The sequence below is a fragment of the Aethalodelphis obliquidens genome, unplaced genomic scaffold, assembly GCF_003676395.1.
Source record: "Aethalodelphis obliquidens isolate GAN/ISIS:26980383/991018 unplaced genomic scaffold, ASM367639v1 scaffold42, whole genome shotgun sequence".
Taxonomy (NCBI): Eukaryota; Metazoa; Chordata; class Mammalia; order Artiodactyla; family Delphinidae; genus Aethalodelphis; species Aethalodelphis obliquidens.
This window is the reverse complement of record NW_020837986.1, coordinates 4,525,285-4,547,100: the sequence shown is the minus strand read 5'-3', so window position 1 is coordinate 4,547,100 and position 21,816 is coordinate 4,525,285. Positions and strand designations below refer to the sequence as shown.

General features: G+C 46.6%; 1 protein-coding gene across 1 annotated transcript in view; it reads right to left on the bottom strand.

Moving 5' to 3' along the window:
- The window catches only part of PTPRT (protein tyrosine phosphatase receptor type T), a 1,082,400-nt gene that overhangs the window by 72,407 nt on the left and 988,177 nt on the right, over positions 1 to 21,816 (bottom strand). The window contains exon 18 of the mRNA XM_027078280.1: positions 4,283 to 4,370. Within this exon, the coding sequence (XP_026934081.1) occupies positions 4,283 to 4,370 (88 nt within the window). The remainder of the gene's footprint in view (positions 1 to 4,282; positions 4,371 to 21,816) is intronic.

The window sequence follows — 21,816 nt, the reverse complement described above, 5'->3', positions numbered from 1 at the left end:
ATGCTAATCACACCCGCTTTTCTTTTTGCACCAAGAATATTTCTATTTATCAAGCCAGTGCCCACGACTTTGCCTCCGGGAGGGAAACGTACAAGGGCAGGAACACTTTCCAATCCTCGGGGCTGTTTCTCTGCTCCTTTCTTCATTTCAATTCCAGGACCGTTTTTTTTCTTTCTTGGTTCCCCTTTATGCCTTGCACTGCTCTTGGATGCACTGGTTACCCGGTCCAGCCACAATTCGCTGCAGAATTACTGACCCGTACATTAGAAAGGAGATTCAGGTTTCTTTAAACCCACCAAGACGGTATCATTAGGTGTCTGAATTTCCTCTGCCTCTGTTTGGGTTTCCCCGGAAGTAGATGCAAGATGAGGATTCCAGTGCAAGCAGTTCACATAGGAAGAGAAGAGGACACCAAGAGGAAAGGGGGAGGGGAGTGAGACAGCCAAGAGAAGGCAGCCCAGGAAGGGTGGGCAACTGCAGCCCACTCCCCATGGAAGCTCTGGAGAAAGGTGTAGAACACACAACCCAGTGAAGGCGAGGAAGAGCAGCTGGGCTATTTCATGGTCTAGGGAGAGACAGCTTTGTGCCTGGGCAGAGCACCCTGCCCCAGCTTTGGAGAAGGTCCTCAGGCAAAAAGATGCAGACAGGGCAGGACTGGGGGGAACCAGTGAGGCCCCAGGGCACACACTTTAAGGAGGCGCTTGCTCTCAGGGTCAGGCAGGTGCAGGGTCAACAGCTGAGCCTGAGCAGACCCTGGAATGCTGGGTGCGTCGCCTGCCTCACCCTAGTCCCGGGCCTGGGTGCCAGCAGGAGTTACTGCACAAGGAGGTGGCGGAGCCGTGGGGTGTGGATGGGACACGGACAGCACCTTCTGCTCCCTATGATGCAGTCTAATCCCTTTCATTGTTCTCCTTGCTGCCTGGAATCCTGCCTTCTCAGATGTGGCTCCTGAGGGGTATATGACTGTCCTCCTCTCTCCCTCCTGTGTCCCATCTCTCCATCCGCTTCCTTCAGGCTCAGAATGTCTTCCTTGATCAACTATCACTGTTCCTAGAGTCATCCTGATTCAGACTTCCTCCATCCATCCTTTCTGGGTGCTCTCTATTTTGGGGGGAAAGCCAGAAGGGAGAGACCCATGGCTCAAGCCCTTTGGGGCCTTGCAGGGAGTCCGTGCATTCCAACATTCAGTCCTGTCTACTGAGCAGCAGCCATAAGCCAGGTCTGGGGACACAGAAGTGCAAGAGAGCCCTAGCTCTGTTGTTGTAGGACACCTATTCTGGTGAGGAGATCAGGCAGCCAGCAGACAGTCATGCAAAGGCTCTCAGATCACGGTAGTGATGAGAACTAAGGAGAAGACATGCCTTGTGCTCTCGGAGTGAATAATGGGGTTCTGACCAAATTATAATGGTCAGAAGAATTCCGTGAAGAAGTGATACCTGAGCTAAGATCTGAAGAATAAGTAGGACTTAGCAGAGCAAAGAGAGGAGGGACGGGCATGTTGATAGAGAAGAGAATGCGCAAAGGCCCTGTGTCACGGATGAGCATGTAAAGTTCAAGGTACTGAAAGGCCGGTGGGGCTTAACCGAGGAGACTGTGGTGGAGAGGACACAGTGTGAAATGCAATGGAGAGAGGGCTGAGGGCCTTTGGAAAAGAAGGGCTCAACACTGAAGGAAGCCATTTGAAGGGTTTTCTGTAGGACAGTGACATGTTTCAATTCATATTTTGAGGACGTCCCTCTGGCTTCTGTTAGAGATCAGATAGGATACATTTGGGGGACAAAGTAGATACGGAACAACCAGGAAGAAGGCGGGCAGAGGCCAGGTGAGATCTGATGATGGCTTGGGCACGGATGCTGAGCGCAAAGGGTGGGCAGTGGGACGTCCAGAAAGATACAAAGGCTTTCATCCTGGGCTCCTCAGGCTTTGGGCCAGATACCTGGCCCGGCCTGGATGCCCTTGTCTCTCGAGGGACAGGGTCTCTTTACTGTGCTCTAATTGTTTATTTTTTCTATTATTATTTTCCCTTATACTATTGCATCATGATACCCATCGTACAGAGAGAAGACTAAGGCTTACAGTGAGTACACAAGGTCTTACAGCCTATAATTTAGTGGATCCCATCTGAACTCACCATCTGATACGGCGAACAGACAAGTGACCAGATATTTGAGGGCACTAGTACACGATGGTGCTCAAGCAGAGGATGGTCAGAGCAAGCAGAACCTGTACCTGGAATGCGAGTTCCCCGGCAGCAGAGACTGAGTGTCCCAGTGCCCAGCACGGGGCCTGGCTCAGAGAAGGCCCACACATCATAGGTCTTCATACACATTTCCTGACTGTTTGAACGTCTCTTCCCAACACTACATTTGCAAGAAATCTTTTCTTTTCTTTTCTTTTTTTTTAAGAAATCTTGCTGTCTGCATGACTCTCTTCCAAGAGACAAATTACAAATGTTTTTCTGATTAGTTCTCCTATTCATAGCCGATTTCTAAATCAGCACAGGAAACAGCTAAGCTAAAACTTCTGCCTCTTTTTTCCTTTACAGGCCGCCTATATCTTACGCTTTCTTCCTCTAAGCTTTTTCTTAGGCAACGTCTAGACAGTGAAAGAAAACAAAACAAAACACTGAACTGTGCTAGAAATAATTCGTTATTCAGGATTTTTTTTTTTTGTGGCTGAACTGGGTTACTCTGAGAACTGAGACCAAGGGATACTTCGTGCCCAACTGGTGAGATGTCAAATGGTCCAGGTTGGCTGTGCCGCGGCAGACAGGGGCTGTTGTTGACACCTGTTCTAATCAGAGTATGTGCTTGCCATTTTGTACGAGGTAAGTTCGTCCTCTGTATTTATGTTGTGTAGAAGGCTGTGCACACCAGTATCTGGCAATGATCACACTTGTGTGTGAACTGTGTGTGGTGTGTAGTTCTCTGGCAGTGTCTCTCTCCCTCTCCTCCCAGCACTGAGTATCATGCAGGGTCCCACACAAGTACTGGCACTGCCCTTGTTCAGGCCCCCTCGTCCCTTGCTAGGACTCTTACAGTAGCCTAAGTGGTCCCTCTGCCTCCAGCCTCTCTCAATCAAATCCACCTTCCCAATAAGCTGCCCTGGTGATCCTTCCAAAATAGACATCTGATTACGCTTCCCTGCCCCAACCTGGCTTATTCCACATCCCCACATGGGTATTCAGTGAATTTTGCTTAAAAGAAGGAGGATGGTGTATCCACACTGCTCATCAGTGACCCTGAGAAAGTAACTCTAGGGCTATGAGTAATGGTGCCAGGTACTGTGCCAAGGGTTTTACGAACCTTTTTTCAACCATCCTATCTTCATTCTTTTCCTCACTTTAAAGGCGAGAAAACTGAAGCTCAGAGAGGTCAGGTCACCTGCCCAGGGCCCCACAGCTGGGATAGGAGCCCAGGCAGTCTGACTCCAGAGCGCTCGAGCTACTCTGTGCCACTGCTTTCATCAAATCACACACCAGCGGGTGCTTCCAGGAACGCTAGAGCTCACCGCTGAGCAAAAGGCAATGTTCTTCCACGCCTCCCCCCAGGTCCACACAAAGCAAGCTTTCTGCTGCAGGCTCAGGGCCCCCAAACACCCGTGCCGACACAGGCCCTGAGTGGCAGGCACTCACCGCAGGGCCCTACCCCAGCCAGCAAGCAGTGGGGTCTGGCAGGAGTTGTGATGCCCTACATTCTACCTCTTGTGTGAAGAGGGTAACCTTGGGCTCCCCTGAGCCCTGAGCTGGCCCAAACCCTCAGCTGCAGGCCAGAGTTCCTGGCTCCTTCTGAGCGCCCATCCTTGCTTGGGACTCGACCTCCTTGGAATAGCATCATCTCTCACCTAGTTGTTCTCAGCCCCTCCTTCACGGGCTGGACCTTGCTCTCCACCCCCAAGATGCTGCCATGATGGGTTTTTGCAGAGGGGGCCTGCTGGGAACACCCTTGTGGCTGGGCTTCCTCCCCGACCTGAAGAAGTCTTGAGCGGGCAAGATCCAAGCTTCAGAAGTTTCCTGCATCTACTGTGCCAGCTCACTTTGCCCATGTATGCCCGCCCAATGCCCGCCCAGCTCCCTGCCTGCCCCCTCTGGCTGAGGTCAGCCATGCTCTGTCATCCAGGCCAGGGATGGCAGGGAGGCTGAGACAGAGCTCCATGCTTAGCATGTGGACCCAAATCTGGAAACATCAAGGATTATTTGGTAACAAATTCCAGATAAATAATAGTGATAGCTTATTTTCGTCTGTGTTCCCAAAGCCTGGAGCCCTCCCAGAAGGTCACCTACAGGATATGATGTTGCCGTATCGATTCTTGTTGCGGTTTTCATCCTCTTTGGCTGTGTCCCACGAGGCTGTCTGCCCCTCCGGTAAGGCCTAGAAAGAAAGGACAGAGTGATTAGAATGGCTTGAGATAGGAGCTTTATCTGGGTGTCCACGGGGAAAACGAGACCCACTGTGATGGGTCACATAGTGCAAAAGACTGTGTGTTCTTGGATGGAGCCTGGGGAGAACACAGACTTGTCCCCTCCCTGGCTTATTCACCTGTTCAGGGACTCAAATGTTACTGATGTCTTTCGTGTGTCATGAGCTCAAATCTGGTGCAGTAGGGGAGTCATTTGTTCATTCGTTCACTGACGGATATTTGAATCCCGAATATGTGTTGGGTGCTATTCTAGGTACTTGGGATACAGCGAAACAGACAAAGCCCCCTTGAGCTTTCAGTCAACTGGGAGATGCAGCAAATGAACAAGCAAACATATATAATTTTAAATGGTGTAAAATTCTGTGAAGAGAATAAAGCAGGGTAGAGGTACAGTGATCGTGCATGAGAATTATTTTGGATTGCACAGTCAGGGAGGGCTTCTCTGAGGAGGTAACATTTAAGTGAATTCCTTCATGACGTGAAAAAGCCGGTCATGCCAAGAAAAGTGGGAAGTGTTTTCCAGGCAGAGAGGACAGTGGAGGCAAAGGTGGTAATAACCGAGTGACCATGTTCAAGGATGAGGTGGGGAAAGCAGTGACAGAAGCATCTGGAGAGGCAGGGAGAGTTCAGGCTTTATAAGGCATTGTGGTCATTGGGAACGAGTTGGGTACTATTCCAGGTGTGATAGGAAACCATCTGAGGGTTTTGAGCAGTTAGCTAATTTGATTTATATTTTATAAAGCAGCACATTCTGGCTCATGTATGGAATAGAGACTCCAGGAGGCCCAGGGAGGAAGCAGGGAGATCAGTTAGGAAGTTGTTACAATAGTCCTGCCAAGAGATGATGGTGCCTTGGACCAAGATGGTGCAGTAGATGTGGTGGGAAGTGATGCAGTAGATGTGGTGGGAAGTGATTACTTTTAGGATGTTCAGTTGAATATTGCAGATTTTGGCTCTCCCCCAGAAGCAGCCTCAGCAACAAGGATTCTAGCATTTGGGAGGCAATCCTAAGGAGCTCATGGGTGGGAGAGTGGGAAAAGTCAGACAATCGAGGGAAGAATGCCAATAAATACAGGGTACATCAACGAACAAATGACCACTGCACCTGAGGCTTAATCCCATGGGCCCATCTCATGGCTCAGAGCTGTTCTCCCAGAGGAAGAAGGGAGTTGGGGTATTTATCCCCCAGTTCCCATCCATCACTGATTGAGGACAACTCTTAGGAAATCCCTTGGCACCTCTGTCATGCTCTGTAGACAAGGTGTGCATACTCTTTTGTCTTAAGGAAGCACTCAGGCAAAAAGTCGCAAGTGCTTGCAAGAGGCGGGCACTGGGCGGGCATACACGGGCAAAGTGAGTGTGGAGGGGACGTGGGCAGGGCACCAACACATCTACTACAGACGAGGACTATGCAGGAAAGAGAAGGATGGAGGCTGACTGGTTAAAGAACGGAGTGGAGAGTCGCATCTTTTATTGAGATGGAGAAGAAACAGATGGGGGAGCAACAGGTTTGGGGAAGCACGAATTAAATGTTGTGTTCTGGGTACATGAAGTATTGAATACTTAGAACCATGTACAGCACTTGCTTCTAAACGTGTTCAAAACAGTAAAAGAACAGGAGCAGCAGCCATGTTTGAGGTGACTAGTCAACTTTCAAGCTGAGATACTGAGCCGGAAGTTGGACACAGAGGTTCAGAGCCAGAGTTAGAAGGAAGGAAGAGATGGGACTCATCAGTTTAAGAGAAGACAGACGAGTGAACAACCATGTGACGTGATCTAACAGTTATGAGCCAAGTGTTATGGAAACACTGGGGAGGGTGCAGCCACCTGTCTCACAGAGAAGGAAGAGGGGCATCTCAGGGAGTGCGAACAGCTTTAGAAAAGCTGCAGAAGCATGAATGTCAGACCACATCTTGACTACTGGCCCTACCCTGTCTCTGGTAGAAGAGGGTGGATGCCCTGCTCATGGCCCCTGCACTACTTCTGAGACTGAATTTGCTACCTCTTCAGTAGCAAATAGCTACTCCTGTCAGCAGTGCAGGGGAGAGGAGCTTCCAGTCATCTTAATACACCAGGCTTGACTTTGCCCAACTATTTCTTAGCAGGTCTACATCCTAAGCAAGGAGAAGTCTGTAACCTGATTGGTCAGAAATTCAGTCATTCAGTAGGCAATGTTCTATGGGCAGGCAGGACCACTGTCTATTCAAAGCCCAGACCATGCGTGATTCCCCCTTTCTTGCTTCCAGTCTCCCACGTCTCTTCCAAGCCAGGCTGGGTGGGTCTTCTTCTAGAGCAGGAGTTGGCAACCTTTTTCTGTAGTGGGTCAGATAACAGGCAGCATGGGCTTGGTAAGCCACGCAGTCTCTGTTCCAAGTACTCATACTCAACTCCACCGTACTCATACTCAACTCCACCGTTGTAGAGAGGACACAGTCCTAGACACAGTGCAAACACATGGGCATGTCTGTGTTCCACTAAAAATTGACTTACAAAAAACAAGTGTTGGGCTGGATTTGGCCTGTGGCTGTAGTTTGCTGACCTTTATTCTAAAAGCACGACCATGATCCTCCTCTGTGCAGTGGTTGGGTAGATAGAATGGGTGCCCATTCTGCTACCTAGCCATACCAGATTGAATGAAGATGGGGTGAGAGGTCCTTGCCTAGGCTAAGCCATGTTCTCTAACTTAGTTTTGCCCAGGGTTTTAGACTGGGGTAACAGAGTGCCTTCTCAGCAATTACTTGATCAGAATGTTGTTCTTTGTGTGTCAGAAACCCTTAGACTGGTACCCTGGAGGAGAAGCAAAACAGGTTCTAGGCTCTGCCCTAAATCTGAGTGTGGAAAAGTGCTATGGAGATAGGAGTGTGCTCGTTCTGCAAACGGAGGGCTTGTCTCTCCTCTTCCCCGCCCCCATCCTGTATTTACTCATTATAATTGACCATCACCCTGCATCCCTCTTGCCACCAGTGCAGACCATCTGCAGACCCCAAATGGTTCGTGCTTTGGCGTGGAACTCTTAGAACCCAGATGCCAGCCCTTGGCCTCATCGTCTCGCCCGAGCCAGGTAGCTCCAGCTCTTTCAGGCAACTTGCCAGGCCTATATACCCCGGGTTCTCTGCAGGGGTGGGGAGTGCTCGTCTCAGTGGTGGCATTAGACTTCTTGATGTTTACACTGATATTCTGGGGATGGACTTCTACCTGAAACCCTCTGTTAATAAAAGCCACTATTCATCTAATATCCACCTAAAGTGCTAAGAAACCGAGAAGAGCACCCTCTGAATGTTTTCATACTCATTTTTTGGGCAAAAAAAAATCTGCTGGCTACTCATTATGTGCCAGGATTCAGGTTACAGTTACATTAAGGTTTTGTAATGGCTGAACATTAGAATTGTCTGGGGAAGCTTTAAAACTCCCAGGCCCTACCCCAGACCACTAAATCAGAGCCTAATCAGGCACCAGCAGTATTTAAAGCTCCCCAGGTGATTCTAATGTGCAGCCATGGTTCTTGCAAATAGGGAATTTACCTGGAGAAATACTTTCCCACAGGTCTCCTCTTGCTTTGGATTCGTCCCCTCCAATCCATTCTCCTGTATAATCAGAGAGATCTTTCTAATATGTGAATAGGGCCCAGTTACTCCCCTTGCCATTGTCACTTCAGTATACATTCCAAACTCTTTAGTACAAGGTCCTTAATGATTTCACCCCATATGCCCCTCCAGCCTCATTTCTTACCCTTAAAACAATATTTCAGTGATTAGCAACTAAACACAATGCCAGAGACAATTTCAGGTGTTACAGACTTCTGAGACTGGCTATATACACAGTGTTCCCTCTGCCTGAAATTCTCTTCCACCTGAGTCTGGCTGGTAAACTCCTACATAGCCTTCAAAACCCAGTTCAAACATCTTCACTTTTGTGAAACCTTCCTTGCGTACTTTCCCACCATCCCACTGCATCCCCAGCTAGTCAGTCACTTCTTTTATTAGCTGGACTCCTTTACATCTGATAATTTGAATGTCTTGTCTTCCAACCTGGTGATGGGCTACTCCAGGTAAAGGGTAGCATCTTATTTATGTCTGTACCTTCATAACCCAATACTGGCTTTGTATTTCATATGTGCTTGAATCACCCCTTTTGAATAAACGAATGGATGGATAGATGGAAAAAAAAATAGTGTGTGAGATGGCTTCTGTGCATACAGAGGCAAAGATCCTGGAATCTCAGAGGTGTAAGTGGTCTTGAAAATCATTTGTTTGTGCTCCCTTCCACAATGGCCTTCCAGGCAGCTGATAAGCTGATCCCTAACATCTGTTAATTGGATACCATCAAACTTGGATGCCCTTGGTGATGGAGAGCTCACTACACCATAAAGCTTCCTGCCTCACTTTTGGACAGACCCTCTGGGCATTTCTTTGTTTACTCTGCCTCCGCGTACTTCGCTTTGCCCTGATCCACGGGGCCCCACAGAGTGTGTATGCACCCTCTGCACCACGATACTGCAGAAGTTTAATGAACGTCTCTGCCCACCCTCAGAGTCCTGAAATGGCACAGTCTGGGAGTCCTTTCAACATCCATGCTCTTCAGGATAAACCCAGTGCGAAGATATCCTTTGAAAAATCCTAGATAGTTGTGATGAGTGGCATGTCTCCGTGGGAGATCATGCAGGCTCCTGGCACAGTCTTGGGAGCCTCTGTGTCCCCCTGGTGGAGGATGAAGGAGAATGTGTTGGCCCGGGGGTCCGTGATGATGTTGACAAAGGCTGAGAGGCAACACCTCAGGCAGCCGCCCAGGAGTGAGTGGTAATGACCCCTTAGTTTGCAGACTTTGATCACACATCCATTTCCATTTTTAGGGAGCTGCAACCTAATAGGGGATAATCTCAGGAAGGAAAAAAATATGAGGGGGAGTCTCACCTCCGTCTTCAAAGTGAGCCAGCCGAGGGGGATTATTTTTGCATTAGTGGCTAGTTGCAGTAGATTGACCAGGGAATGGTGGCAGTCATTAGGGCTAATCACATTCTTCTGAAACCAGAACTGCCATCTCATTACATTCATCCATTATCAATCTCCGCTTTGCTTTTCTCATTCTCTTCTCCTTAGAGTGCTGAGCTCTATTTTTACACTCTTCTCTTAGTGTGGAAATGTTTCCAACTCTTCCACAGTGTTGCTTTTCTAAGGCAGTCATTTTTCTTTTTAAGTCCTAAAAGGTGTATTGGGGGATGTCTGCATCTCTGGAGGTCTGAGCTGTGGTATTCACAGAATCCTCAAAAGGCAGATCTGAAAGGATCTTTTGAGAATGTTATTGCCTCACTTTACAGATCAGCAAAGTGAGGTCTGAAAACAAGAAATGACTCACCCAAGAATGCGTATTAAGTGAGCCCTTCTTCCCTGTGTCCCTTCTTCCTTCTCTCTTTCCTTCCATTTCCAATGACCACCTGGGCACTAGGACTACGCTAGGTCCTAGAAATAATAGCAATGAACACGGCAGACAAGATCTCATGGACTTTCTGTCCTAGTTGTGGGAAGGTGCAAACAATAAACAAGATAATTATTGTTTAAAACAAGCGCTACAAAGGCAACGAACAAAGTCCTGGGAGAGACAGTGACTGGAAAAGGCACCGCTTTAGGTAGGGTGGCTTGGGCAGAACTCTTCGAAAAGGTGGCATTTGAGGAGGAAAAGAGCAGCCCCTGACTTCCAGGGGCTGGCCTGGCACTGCCAGCTGGACCTTGGTGTTTTCCTGTTGAACTTAAACAATTTCACAGAATGCCAACACCAGACAAAGCTCCTCTGAGACCAGGATGGAACAAGGCTAAAACTAGACCACTCTGTAGTCATATCCAAACACAAACAGGAATGTTGCCCAAGCCAGAAAAAACCAACAACAACCCACCCTCTATCCTGGCTCATGTGTGATGCTGCTCCTTTGCCAATTTCAGCTGTAGCCCCGAGCCTGTTCCCCCTTCTAATAGTTAAGATTTATTAAGGTACCCAACCCTACCACTTCCTATTGGTGTCTAATCTAGAACAAAGCCTCAAATCACCTAACACAGCTCACATCCCATGAGCCCTTTCTGACACCCTCTTCCTGAGATTTCCCACAGTTCCTAAATCCAGCTTATTCAACTCCAGGTGTACTTCTACTGGTCTCCTGTTGACACATCTGAGCTGAAAAATAGATGATGAGCAGAAGCCAGCTCTATGGCAAGAGCTGGGGGAAGAATGTTCCAGGATGACAACGGGTGTGGAGGCCCTGAGATGGAATGAGTTTGGTGTGTTCTAGAACTTGAAGGGAGGCTCTACAGAGCTGAGAGAATATAAGTGACACATCATGTGGATGGGGAAGGTGTGGTGCTCAGCTGAGGTCTTGTGGACCACGGCCAAGAATCAGAGTTTTATTTTAAGTCAATGAAGATGCTTTGGACATTTTTAAAAATGAGGAGGCGAAGCCAGTACCAGCATCGTGACAAGTGGCTGAGAGCACTCGTCTCTTAAAGCCTCCCTGTATCCTTCTTGACAGGCTTCACAGACTTTAGGATAAGATTATCATCTGGTACTTGTCCCAGACCAACTCTTCTTATGGTCGGTAGGCATTCCACCTACCCACCCACCCACCGTCCCTCTCGGTCAAGGAGCTGAGGTCCTGGAGCCAGGGGGAGCTCAGGTCACCTGACCGCAAGTCACAGGCTTCTTCTGACCTGTTATGCTGAGTCGCAGGACTCCGCAACCTAGCCCGGTTTCCCCCCTTAATACTTCAATTTCTTGTTAGAACTGAGAATTGGCCCTGATGTCTGCTTGGCTGACTCCTCTTCCTACCTGTTGGTTTGGCCCTACTGAGATAAGAAAGTCCTTTCTGAAGCTTGCCACCCTTCTTGGACACTCTTCTCTGTACCTAAGCCTCCTTGAGTTAGGCCCCAGATAGCGAGACATCAGAACAGAGTCTCCAAGAGTAGCTCACTCCAATCCATGGCTGAGAGTATCCTGCTCCATTTCCTTTACCTGTTCACCCACTAACCTCAGCGGATTCTGTCAGCTATGAGGCCCTCCTCACTCCCTTTGGCCTGACTGTATCCCTGGAGATAATTAATTGGATATGATATGCCCTGGGGTGTAGCAAAACCAGGCCCAGGGAATGCTGACCAGGCAGTTCCTGGCTGATGCTTCAGGGCACAGGGCTTCCTCCATGATCAGTCTGGGCTGCCAGGGTTTCTCCGTGACCCCACCCACCACTGCACTCTCCTGATGCAGGGAAGATCCCAGAGGGTCTTCACAAAGGAGGAGCCATTTTACCTGGGTCTTTCACACATCTGTCTCGTCAAGAAACATCTCTTGCCGTGCATTTGAGAGGGAAAAGGCAGGGCTTTCAAAAGGGAGACAGACTAGAGTGTTTGGATATTTTTACTGCAAATCATTTTACCACTCCAAGTCTCAATTAACTTTTTTGAAAATTAAGTCAATAATACACCCTTCAGGCTAGGTGTGGGGGAAGGATCTGGCTACACAGGGGCAGCATGGGGAATTCTTTGGCTAATGGAACTCTTACGTACCCTGACTGTTTACTGAAGGCCATGGCTAGTTGGTGGATGGCAAAGGTTACCATGGATGGCTGTACAGGCTGTGCACAACACAAGAGCACCAAATCGAAGGGAGCACCGTTCCTCTGGTAGGCATGACAGATTTCTGTATATATTATGAACATCTTCTGCACGGTGATAAAGCCAAGTATCTTGAGACAGGTGTACCTTTTGCTATTTCACTCTAAGGCGCTGTATGAGTCAGCGGTGGCCCTGGCAGAGACCACGCTTTCAACAAATGCCTGCTTCTCTGCTGAAAAGCACACGCCTTAGGGATTATAAACGTGGACAGAGAAGGCAGGAGAGGATGACCAATGACATCTCCTCAGAGTGGCATCAGGAGAGCAAATATTATTGTGTGCCATGCCACTAAGGAGACGGTAATTTATGAGTTCGGGGGACGTTGAGTCAAAAATCGGAGGGCGGCAAGATGGGGGTATTTGTCTGTGACAGGAGTTTGGAACGAGCAGAAGAGTTGAGTGTCTATCTGCATCTAGAGTCACAAAGCACCCTTTAAAAGGCCCCACTGAAAGCTACGAGATCTCTTTTAAATGACAAAGTTTAGGTCAGCTGTTCTCAAACTTTGGTAGGGTTCCAGATTTTCTAGAGAATTTGGTAGAATGCAGAGGCCTGGGCCCTGTCCTGCATCCATGAGCCTGTGTCTCAATGTTCTTTACTAACTCCAGGTGGTCCTGACACATAACACAGTTTAAGAACCACTGTTTTAGGCAGGAAGGTGACTGGAAACAGCAAATTCCTGGGGAAGACTCACTCTGAAGACACTCTATGCACCTACAGAGACAGCCCACGACGTGAGGGTCTTTCTGTGCCAGTGTCTTTCTTTAAGAAATACTGCCTTTTAAATTTCTGTTTTCAGTTTTTTAAACTGAAGTACAGTTGATTTACAAATTGTGCCAATCTCTGTGGTAGAGCAAAGTGACTCTGAGTCTAAAATACGGCACAAATGAACCTACTTACCAAACAGCAACAGACTCATAGACCTACAGAACACACTTGTGGTTGCCAAGGGGGAGGGCGGAGGGAGAGGGATGGACTTGGAGGTTAGGGTTGGTAGATGCAAACTATTACATTTAGAATGGATGGGACTATTCTTTTTATTTTATTATTATTTTTTTTACCATCTTTGTTGGAGTATAATTGCTTTACAATGGTCTGTTAGTTTCTGCTGTATCACAAAGTGAATCAGCTATACGTTTACATATATCCCCATATCCCCTCCTTCTTTCATCTCCCTCCCACCCTCCCTATCCCACCCCTCTAGGTGGTCACAAAGCCCCGAGCTGATCTCCCTGTGCTATGCGGCTGCTTCCCACTAGCTATCTATTTTACATTTGGTAGTGTATATATGTCCATGCCACTCTCTCACTTCACTGATGGGACTATTCTTAACCATAAAGTTTTTCATCAGTACTCTGCAAATCAATTAAATTAATATTTAGTATACTATTTTCCACATGCTTCAGAGAAGCATGAGAGATGAGGAAGACGCTGGCCTTACTTCCAAGAGGCCTATAGTTTGATGGGAAAGCTCAGACTAGTGTACATCTATTCCTCCCATCTCTGAGCCTATGACCTGGGGGACCCCTGCCTCCCATTCCAGGCTACAGACTTCTGGTCCTGTCCACACATTTTCTCCATGCATGAGTTTCTGGGAGGGTGCCTGTGGGTCAACAGCTCTCCCCTAAACTTGAAGTCAGCTAGAGTTAAGGGGTGGACGGTCAAAGGCCATGATTTACCTTGTTCATTCTGTTCAGGAAAACTGTGAAAACTTCCTATTTGTCTCCCCAACTAGTTTCATATTGATTTTTCTTTTTCATAGACAGGCATCTTTGTTTCCTGTCTAAGAGCTGGCTTGCAACATTTCAACTCTTTTATGTTTCTGAGCCCCTACACCTCTGTTTCACTCTGTCACACATGCTCTTCCTCTACCCAGCCTTCTACTTTTCTTCAGCTCAGTGCCTCATCTTTTAGAAAGCTTCTGATTGATGCCGGCAGTAATCACTGACAAAAAGCAAAAATAAACGACAAAACCCTGCATTCACCCTGGACCGCCCTTTCTCATGGGTCCACAAAGCATGTTAACTAGAGTTCCGTCATGTGATTACGTGGTGTGGTAAGACCCTGAGCTTCCTTCAGAGTAGGGTCTTTATTTTCTTTCTGTATCTTCCTAACTATCTCCAGTAAACTACACAGTGTAAGGTACTCAGTAAGTGTTTCTGGCCAAATGAAGTACCAGCATATATTATCAGCCTTCAGGAGTCCATGCTATGTAGTCAGACATGTCACAGAAGAGGAAACATGGGCCCAGAGATGGAAGGGTCTTGCCCCGGTCCAGCCAGCATATCAGCGGCAGATTGAGGACCACGTCTTAACTCTCACTTGAGACACTTTTCCACGGTGCCGCCTGAAAATTGCTCACTTGGTTGGGGAGGATTCCAATTAAACAGAAAATATTGTTTGCTGCGTTACAAACAGAATACTAAGTGGAAAAATAAAAATAAACTCAAAGGAGAGGACTCAGTTAACAGTCTCTTGTACATGAGCTCTTCCTTGCTAGGAAAACTTCCAAGTCTGAAACCACATGGTTCCTGATGTCTTTTGGCCACCTCTGGAAAAGGCCCAGTTTCTCCTTATTTTAATCCACGGTGAGTGGAATGAAATGAGCAGGCAGAGTCAAGTCTTTCTATTTTGGTCATTATGAGTTTCCGGAGTTGGAGAACAACCATGGTTTTCCCTTTCACGATTTGGGCTTCTGCCACTAATTCCCCATGCCCCTACCCAAGAATCACTCACTTGCAAATTGAGCAGCTGGGCCAGAATCTCTCAGAGATCACCTGCAGTGGCATGTTCTGGGACTCTTTCACCAACTGAGGAGAGAAAAAAACTGTGGGAGAAGCAGGAGGTCCACTCTGTCTCTGCTCAGGTGGCTCTGAGCAGAGAAGAGGGCACCTGGGGAGACCCGAAGCATCCATCTCCTTGGTTACCCTCCATCGGGAGGCTGCCTGCCCACCATCACTTAGACGACTAAGAGAAAGATGGCAACACTGGCCTCACCCCACACAAGCCATGCACATGGCGTATCTGCCCAGAGCTGGAAAATGAACAAATGTTTGCTCTTCATTAGGCTGCATCACATTCCTCACAGCTGGTCCTTGTTGCCTTAAATAATCTTAATGGAGCTGTAGTAACCAATACCTTCTGGTTTCCCTACTGGGCTTGTTCTATTCATTATGATGACAGGCTGCCTGGATTGGACTGGATTAACATGCTTCTCTTCCTTCTCTCCATCACAAAGTCACCTCACCCTATTGCCCCACATCCTTCCCAAACTTGATACTCATCTGACCACGACAGTGTCTGGCGTTCTAGGACTCACAGACAATCCCACTCTCCAGCCAACATCTGTTAGCATTTGATGGCATGCTTAGGATTTTTGGTTTGTAACTGGGGAAGGTGCCCCCAACTTTGGGCTGGGGGAGGTAGGAGGGGGAGGAGGGAAGACTCTGCAGTCCAGGATCACGTGAAGAAGCCCCTTGACTCTAATGTGACTGTGGTCCAATAGCAGGGCAGATTTGTGGGGTCCTCACATGCCTCCATGGGCATCGGATGTGACCGGGAGCAAGTACAGCAGGTGAGGGGAAGGGTCTGTGGACACAAGCAGGGCACGTGCAGGGGACTCCACGGGCCTCCTCAGACCAGCGTCTCAACCTTGAAAGTACATTAGAGTCCTCTGGAGAGCTTAAGAAATACTGATCCCTGGATCCCACTTCCAGAGATTCTGATTTAATTGGTCTGAAGGATGGCCCGGGTGTTGGTGTTTTTAAAACTTCCCTGGGTTATTCTAATGTGCAGTCAAGATTGAAAGCCTCTAAGACTCAGATCTGTACGGGAAGTGCAGTTAATTTGCCTCAGGCCTCCTTGAGTTCTTAGGAACCCAAGGTCCCTGGTCAATCACGGTGGCTAGGACTTGAGACATAACTACGGGGGTGGTAGCCCCAGAGAGTGGGGTCCAGTGGAGCTACAGGTGGGATGGGAGATCCGGCTGGCCTGGACAATTGGTTCCCACTGAGACTCCCAATGTATCATGGACAGAAGCACTCTTTGGATCACTCTGACCAATGTCTTCATGCTCACTGCATAAATATGAAAATGGAGGCCCAGAGAGGGGGAGTAACTGGCTCAAGGTCACCCAGATAGTTAATGAAAGAGACAGGGCTTAAATCTAGGCATTTTGACTCTCAATTCAGGACCATTCATTCATTATTTCAAGTCACCGAACTTAAAATATATGCATTGAGAGGTTCAAGTTTACACACTAAAGAGAGCAAGCTAATTTTATGGCTCGACATGAAAGAATGTGTGTGGGCTTGTCTAGGCTCGGGGCACAGTCTCCAGGTTCAGGCAAACCCATATTTTCCTTGAATTACTGTCCCAGCCCCCTACCTGCCTCTGATCTCCCTGTTCTGATCTACGACAAATAGTTGCATCTAAAAGGCGAATCCAAAGTGGCTGTATCAATTTACATTCCCACCAACAGTGCAAGAGGGTTCCCTTTTCTCCACACCCTCTCCAGCACTATTGTTTCTAGATTTTTTGCTGATGGCCATTCTGACTGGTGTGAGATGATATCTCATTGTAGTTCTGATTTGCATTTCTCTAATGATTAATGATGTTGAGCATGCTTTCATGTGTCTGTTGGCAATCTGTATATCTTCTTTGGAGAAATGCTATTTAGGTCTTCTGCCCATTTTTGGATTGGGTTGTTTGTTTTTTTGTTATTGAGCTGCATGAGCTGCTTGTAAATTTTGGAGATAAATCCTTTGTCAGTTGCTTCGTTTGCAAATATTTTCTCCCATTCTGAGGGTTGTCTTTTGGTCTTGTTTATGGTTTCCTTTGCTGTGCAAAAGCTTTTAAGTTTCATTAGGTCCCATTTGTTTATTTTTGTTTTTATTTCCATTTCTCTAGGAGGTGGGTCAAAAAGGATCTTGCTGTGATTTATGTCACAGAGTGTTCTGCCTATGTTTTCCTCTGAGAGTTTGATAGTGTCTGGCCTTACATTGAGGTCTTTAATCCATTTTGAGTTTATTTTTGCGTATGGTGTTAGGGAGTGTTCTAATTTCATTCTTTTACATGTAGCTGTCCAGTTTTCCCAGCACCACTTATTGAAGAGGCTGTCCTTTCTCCACTGTATATTCTTGCCTCCCTTACCAAAGATAAGGTGACCATATGTGTGTGGGTTTATCTCTGGGCTTTCTATCCTGTTCCATTGATCAATATTTCTGTTTTTGTGCCAGTACCATACTGTCTTGATTATCCTACTGGGCATATACCCTGAGAAAACCATAATTCAAAAAGAGTCATGTACCAAAATGTTCATTGCAGCTCTATTTACAATAGCCAGGACATGGAAGCAACCTAAGTGTCCAACAACAGATGAATGGATAAAGAAGATGTGGCACATATATACAACGGAATATTACTCAGCCATAAAAAGAAATGAAATTGAGTTATTTGTAGTGAGGTGGATAGACCTAGAGTCTGTCATATAGAGTGAAGTAAGTCAGAAAGAGAAAAACAAATACTGTATGCTAACACATATATATGGAATCTGAAAAAAAAAGGTCATAAAGAACCTAGGGGCAAGACGGGAATAAAGACGCAGACCTACTAGAGAATGGACTTGAGGATATGGGGAGGGGGAAGGGTAAGCTGTGACAAAGTGAGAGAGTGGCATGGACATATATACACTACCAAACGTAAAACAGATAGCTAGTGGGAAGCAGCCGCATAGCACAGGGAGACCAGCTCGGTGCTTTGTGACCACCTAGAGGGGTGGGATAGGGAGGGTGGGAGGGAGGGAGACGCAAGAGGGAGGAGATATGGGAACATATGTATATGTATACCTGCTTCACTTTGTTATAAAGCAGAAACTAACACACCACTGTAAAGCAATTATACTCCAATAAAGATGTTAAAAAAATAAAATAAAATAAAATAAAAGCAAATCCAGCTTAAAAAAATCCTGCTCCCTTCAATGGCTCCCCATTGCTCCTGGAATAAAATCCGAATCCCCTTGCCCACACCCCACGCCTGCCCCTACTAACAATTTCAGCCCCACCTCCTTCTTTGCTCCCTCCTATTTCTCAAGCTTTGGCTTAGGCTTTATGTCTTCCAGAAAGCCACTGGCTATCCATCCTCAGGCTAGGCTTAATGCATCCCACCTCCAAGGGCTCTGATAGCACTCTGGGGATACCTCTACTGTGACATTTTGCCAAACAGTGAAATAGTTTATATGCGCATCTCGAAGAATAAGCTCTAAGCTCCCCAGAAGACAAGGACTCCATCTTGTCTCCTCAGTTTCTAGAGTCCAGTACAATGCCTGGTCTATGAAAAGTGCTCTGACATCTCACAGTTGAAATTCTGTGTTTTTAGTATCATCTATGTGTCAATGGCTCCCAAAGTTTCCTCCCCAGTCCAGGCTTCTTTCCCAAATTCCAGACTCATATATCCAGCTACCTACTTTCCATCTCCACTGAGATATCTAATAGACATCTTAGTTCAAAATCAAACTCCCCATTCCTTCCTTATCCCCAAGTCTGTTCCACCTGCAGCCTTCCCATCTCCACTGGTGGCAACTCCATCCTTCCAGTGGCTTGGGTAATAGCCTTGAAGTCACCCTTGATTCCTCTCTTTCTCTCCCAGGCCACATGTAATGTGTTAGAAAATCCTGTTGGCTCTATCTTTAAAATACATTCAGAATCCAGCCACCTCTCTCCACCGCCGCTGCCACATCCCGGGTGAGTCAGCACTGTCTCTCTGCTGCGTCACTGCAGTGGGCTCGCAACTGGTTTCCCTGCTTTTACCCTTTCCTCCCTCTGTCTATTCTCCATGGAGCAGCAAGAATCAATCTTTCAAAATAATGTCAGAAAATTATCACTTGTCTTCTCAAAACGCTGCAGTGGCTTTTCATTTCATTCAGAGTAAAAGCCAAAGTCCCTATAATGGCTTATAAGGCACTATATGATCAGGCCCCCTTTATTTCTCCAATTGCACCTTCTATTACTTTTCTTTCTTGTTCACTGGACTCACACCACACCTGACCTCCTTGTACATGCCAGATATATCACTCCCTGGATCTTGACTATTTTCCTCCAGATACTTTCCAGCATGTCTCTGCTCAAATCTCATATTCTAATTAAAGACTGCCCTTTCAGCCTGTTTAATACTGGAACTCCTTCACCTCATGTCCCTGGAATATACCATCTCCCTTTCTTGCGCTTCTCTTTCATTTCCCATGGTACTTACTTGTGGAAGACTGTATTATCCACAGATTATATTTTCCACTACTCCTGTTCCGTATTCTCTCTTAGAATCTTGCAGCTACACCTCCCTTCATCAAGAGATGGAGTCTAATTCCCCTCCCCCAGAATGTAGGCAGTTATTGTTTGCATATAACCAATATAAGATGGTTGGAGTGATGCTGTGTGGCGTCCAACTGTAGGTAACAAGGGGTGACGCACTTTCCACCTTGTTAGCTAGCGGGCTCACCGGCAGAGCTCTGCGCCACCATGTAAGAAGTTCAGCGATCCCGAGGCAACCATGCTGTGTGGAAGCCCAGGCCACCGGAAGAGGCTGAGTGTAGGTGTTCCAGCTGGCAATCCCAGCTGAGATCCCAGCTGTTAGCTATCTGAGTGAAGACACTTTCAGATCTTCAGTCCCAAGCCTTAGAGCATTCCCAGTCAAGGCTTTAGACATCACGGAAGAGAGACAGACTATCCCTGTTGTATGTACCCTGTCCAAATGCCTGACCCACAGAATCAGTGAGCACGATAAACTGGCTGTTCTACGTCACTAAGATCTGGGGTAGCTTGTAACACAGCAAACAGTGTTTTTCACTGTCTAACATACTATATTATTTACTAACGTATTACATTAGGTAAGTTATTGTAAAATAACTTCCTTATTTTTAAGTCTATTGTTTATCTTGGGTTTCCTCTGCTAGAACACAAGCTTCACAAGGGCATGTATCTTTGTCCATTTTTGCTCTCTGTTGTATCCCAAGTACCTCAAACAGTTCTTAGAAATAGTAACTACTCAGTAAATATTTAATGAGCAAATTTGTAAGTGATTGTACAACTTAAGTGAATTTTAGAAGACACAGCTTGCTATAGCTGAGAGGTCCGTTATATGTCAACTTGTCAAACCCACTAATTTGTATGAAAAAAATGATCAGGGTAGGCGAGTGACAGGCAACGGAGCACATGGCGTGTGGGTTTGATGGTAGGATTGAAGACACAGGAATCATATATCTACAATAGGAAACAGTCTTCAAGAAGATTTGTGATTCTTTGTTCAGTATGTAGATTCCAGACATCACAGGAGGCTTGATGATCAAAGCAATATCCAGCTATAGTCTAAGGAAGTGGAAAGACAGTGTGCAAAGACACCTATGAAGTAATGTCTTCCAATTAACCTCTAGTTAATCAGGAAATGCTGTTAACTAGAAGCTAAGCATGCAAGCTAACTGATCAATATAACTTGAACTAACTGAGGGCAAGTCTCGTCTACTTAATGATATTTATGGCTGAAGTTCAAATGATGGAACATTTATTGTTTTCTCTCTCATTATAAAAGCAGTTCATTTCCATGCTAGAAAATTTGGAAAATGTAAAAAGGCACGAAAAAAAAAAGAAAAAAAAATCAATCCAAATCCCACCACATAAGTATGGATACCTTTAAAAGATATCATGCTGGAAGGAAATGCACCAAAGTCGTCCAATGTATTTGTATTTCTGTTTTCAAATCTTAGATCGCAAGTTCTTAGAACAGTGTTTCTCAGGCTTTGACTACTTGGCCCCCTTTCTGATAAGCCACACATCCCTTAATGCTATTTGAAACTTTAAAACAAATTAAATATTATGACTAATAACTTATTAAACCTTCATGATATTGAATACGACTTTACAGACAACACACCTTCTCCTGACATTCACTCACCACACAGGTCTACACAAGTGAGTGTGAGCACACACACATGCCCCCCACCCTCCATACTTTAAGGGGTTGGGATTGAGGCTGGAGAGAGATGGGCCCCAGGCTGAGCAGCTGCAAACAGTCTCCTGTAGACACTTCGAAATAAAGATAATGACCGGAGCAGAGCCCTGCTTGAGTAAAAGATAAGGCGAGCACATTTTTCTCATTCCTATGGTCAAGGAGACATCCTAGACCACACATGCGCAGAAAAGATACTCAGGGGTCAAAGGTGAGAGGGGGCGCCAGCCCATAATATGTCCCGCCAACCTCCCAGAAACTCTCGTGCTAGAATTCATCTTGGCTGAAAGATGTGCGTGCATATCGGGCAGGGCCCTGAGTCAGGCCAAATATGGGCACGAGCAAGATGACTGGCCAGAGGGAACGTGGAAAACTGCCCCCACATAAGCAATTTTAGCCACACCCCCTACTGGGCACGACTCACTCTGAGTCTGCCTGTGTGTACTTCCACACGTACTTTGCTTCTAATAAACATTTTATCTGCTTCATAATCTCTGTCTCTTTGCTGAATTCTTTTTTCAAAGAAGACAAGGACCGAGGTCCAGCCGCTGGACCCCACAGCCCGCTGAGATCAGGATCATTTAACCAACCTCCTAGGAAATAAGGCCCAGGGATGTGAGGTGATGAGACCGTCACCTGCAATTCTTATCCCAGTATCCTCCCAAAATTTATAGATTGATTATCTGAAAAATACTATTTTTTTCCTTTTTTTTTTTTTTTTGTGGTACGTGGGCCTCTCACTGTTGTGGCCTCTCCC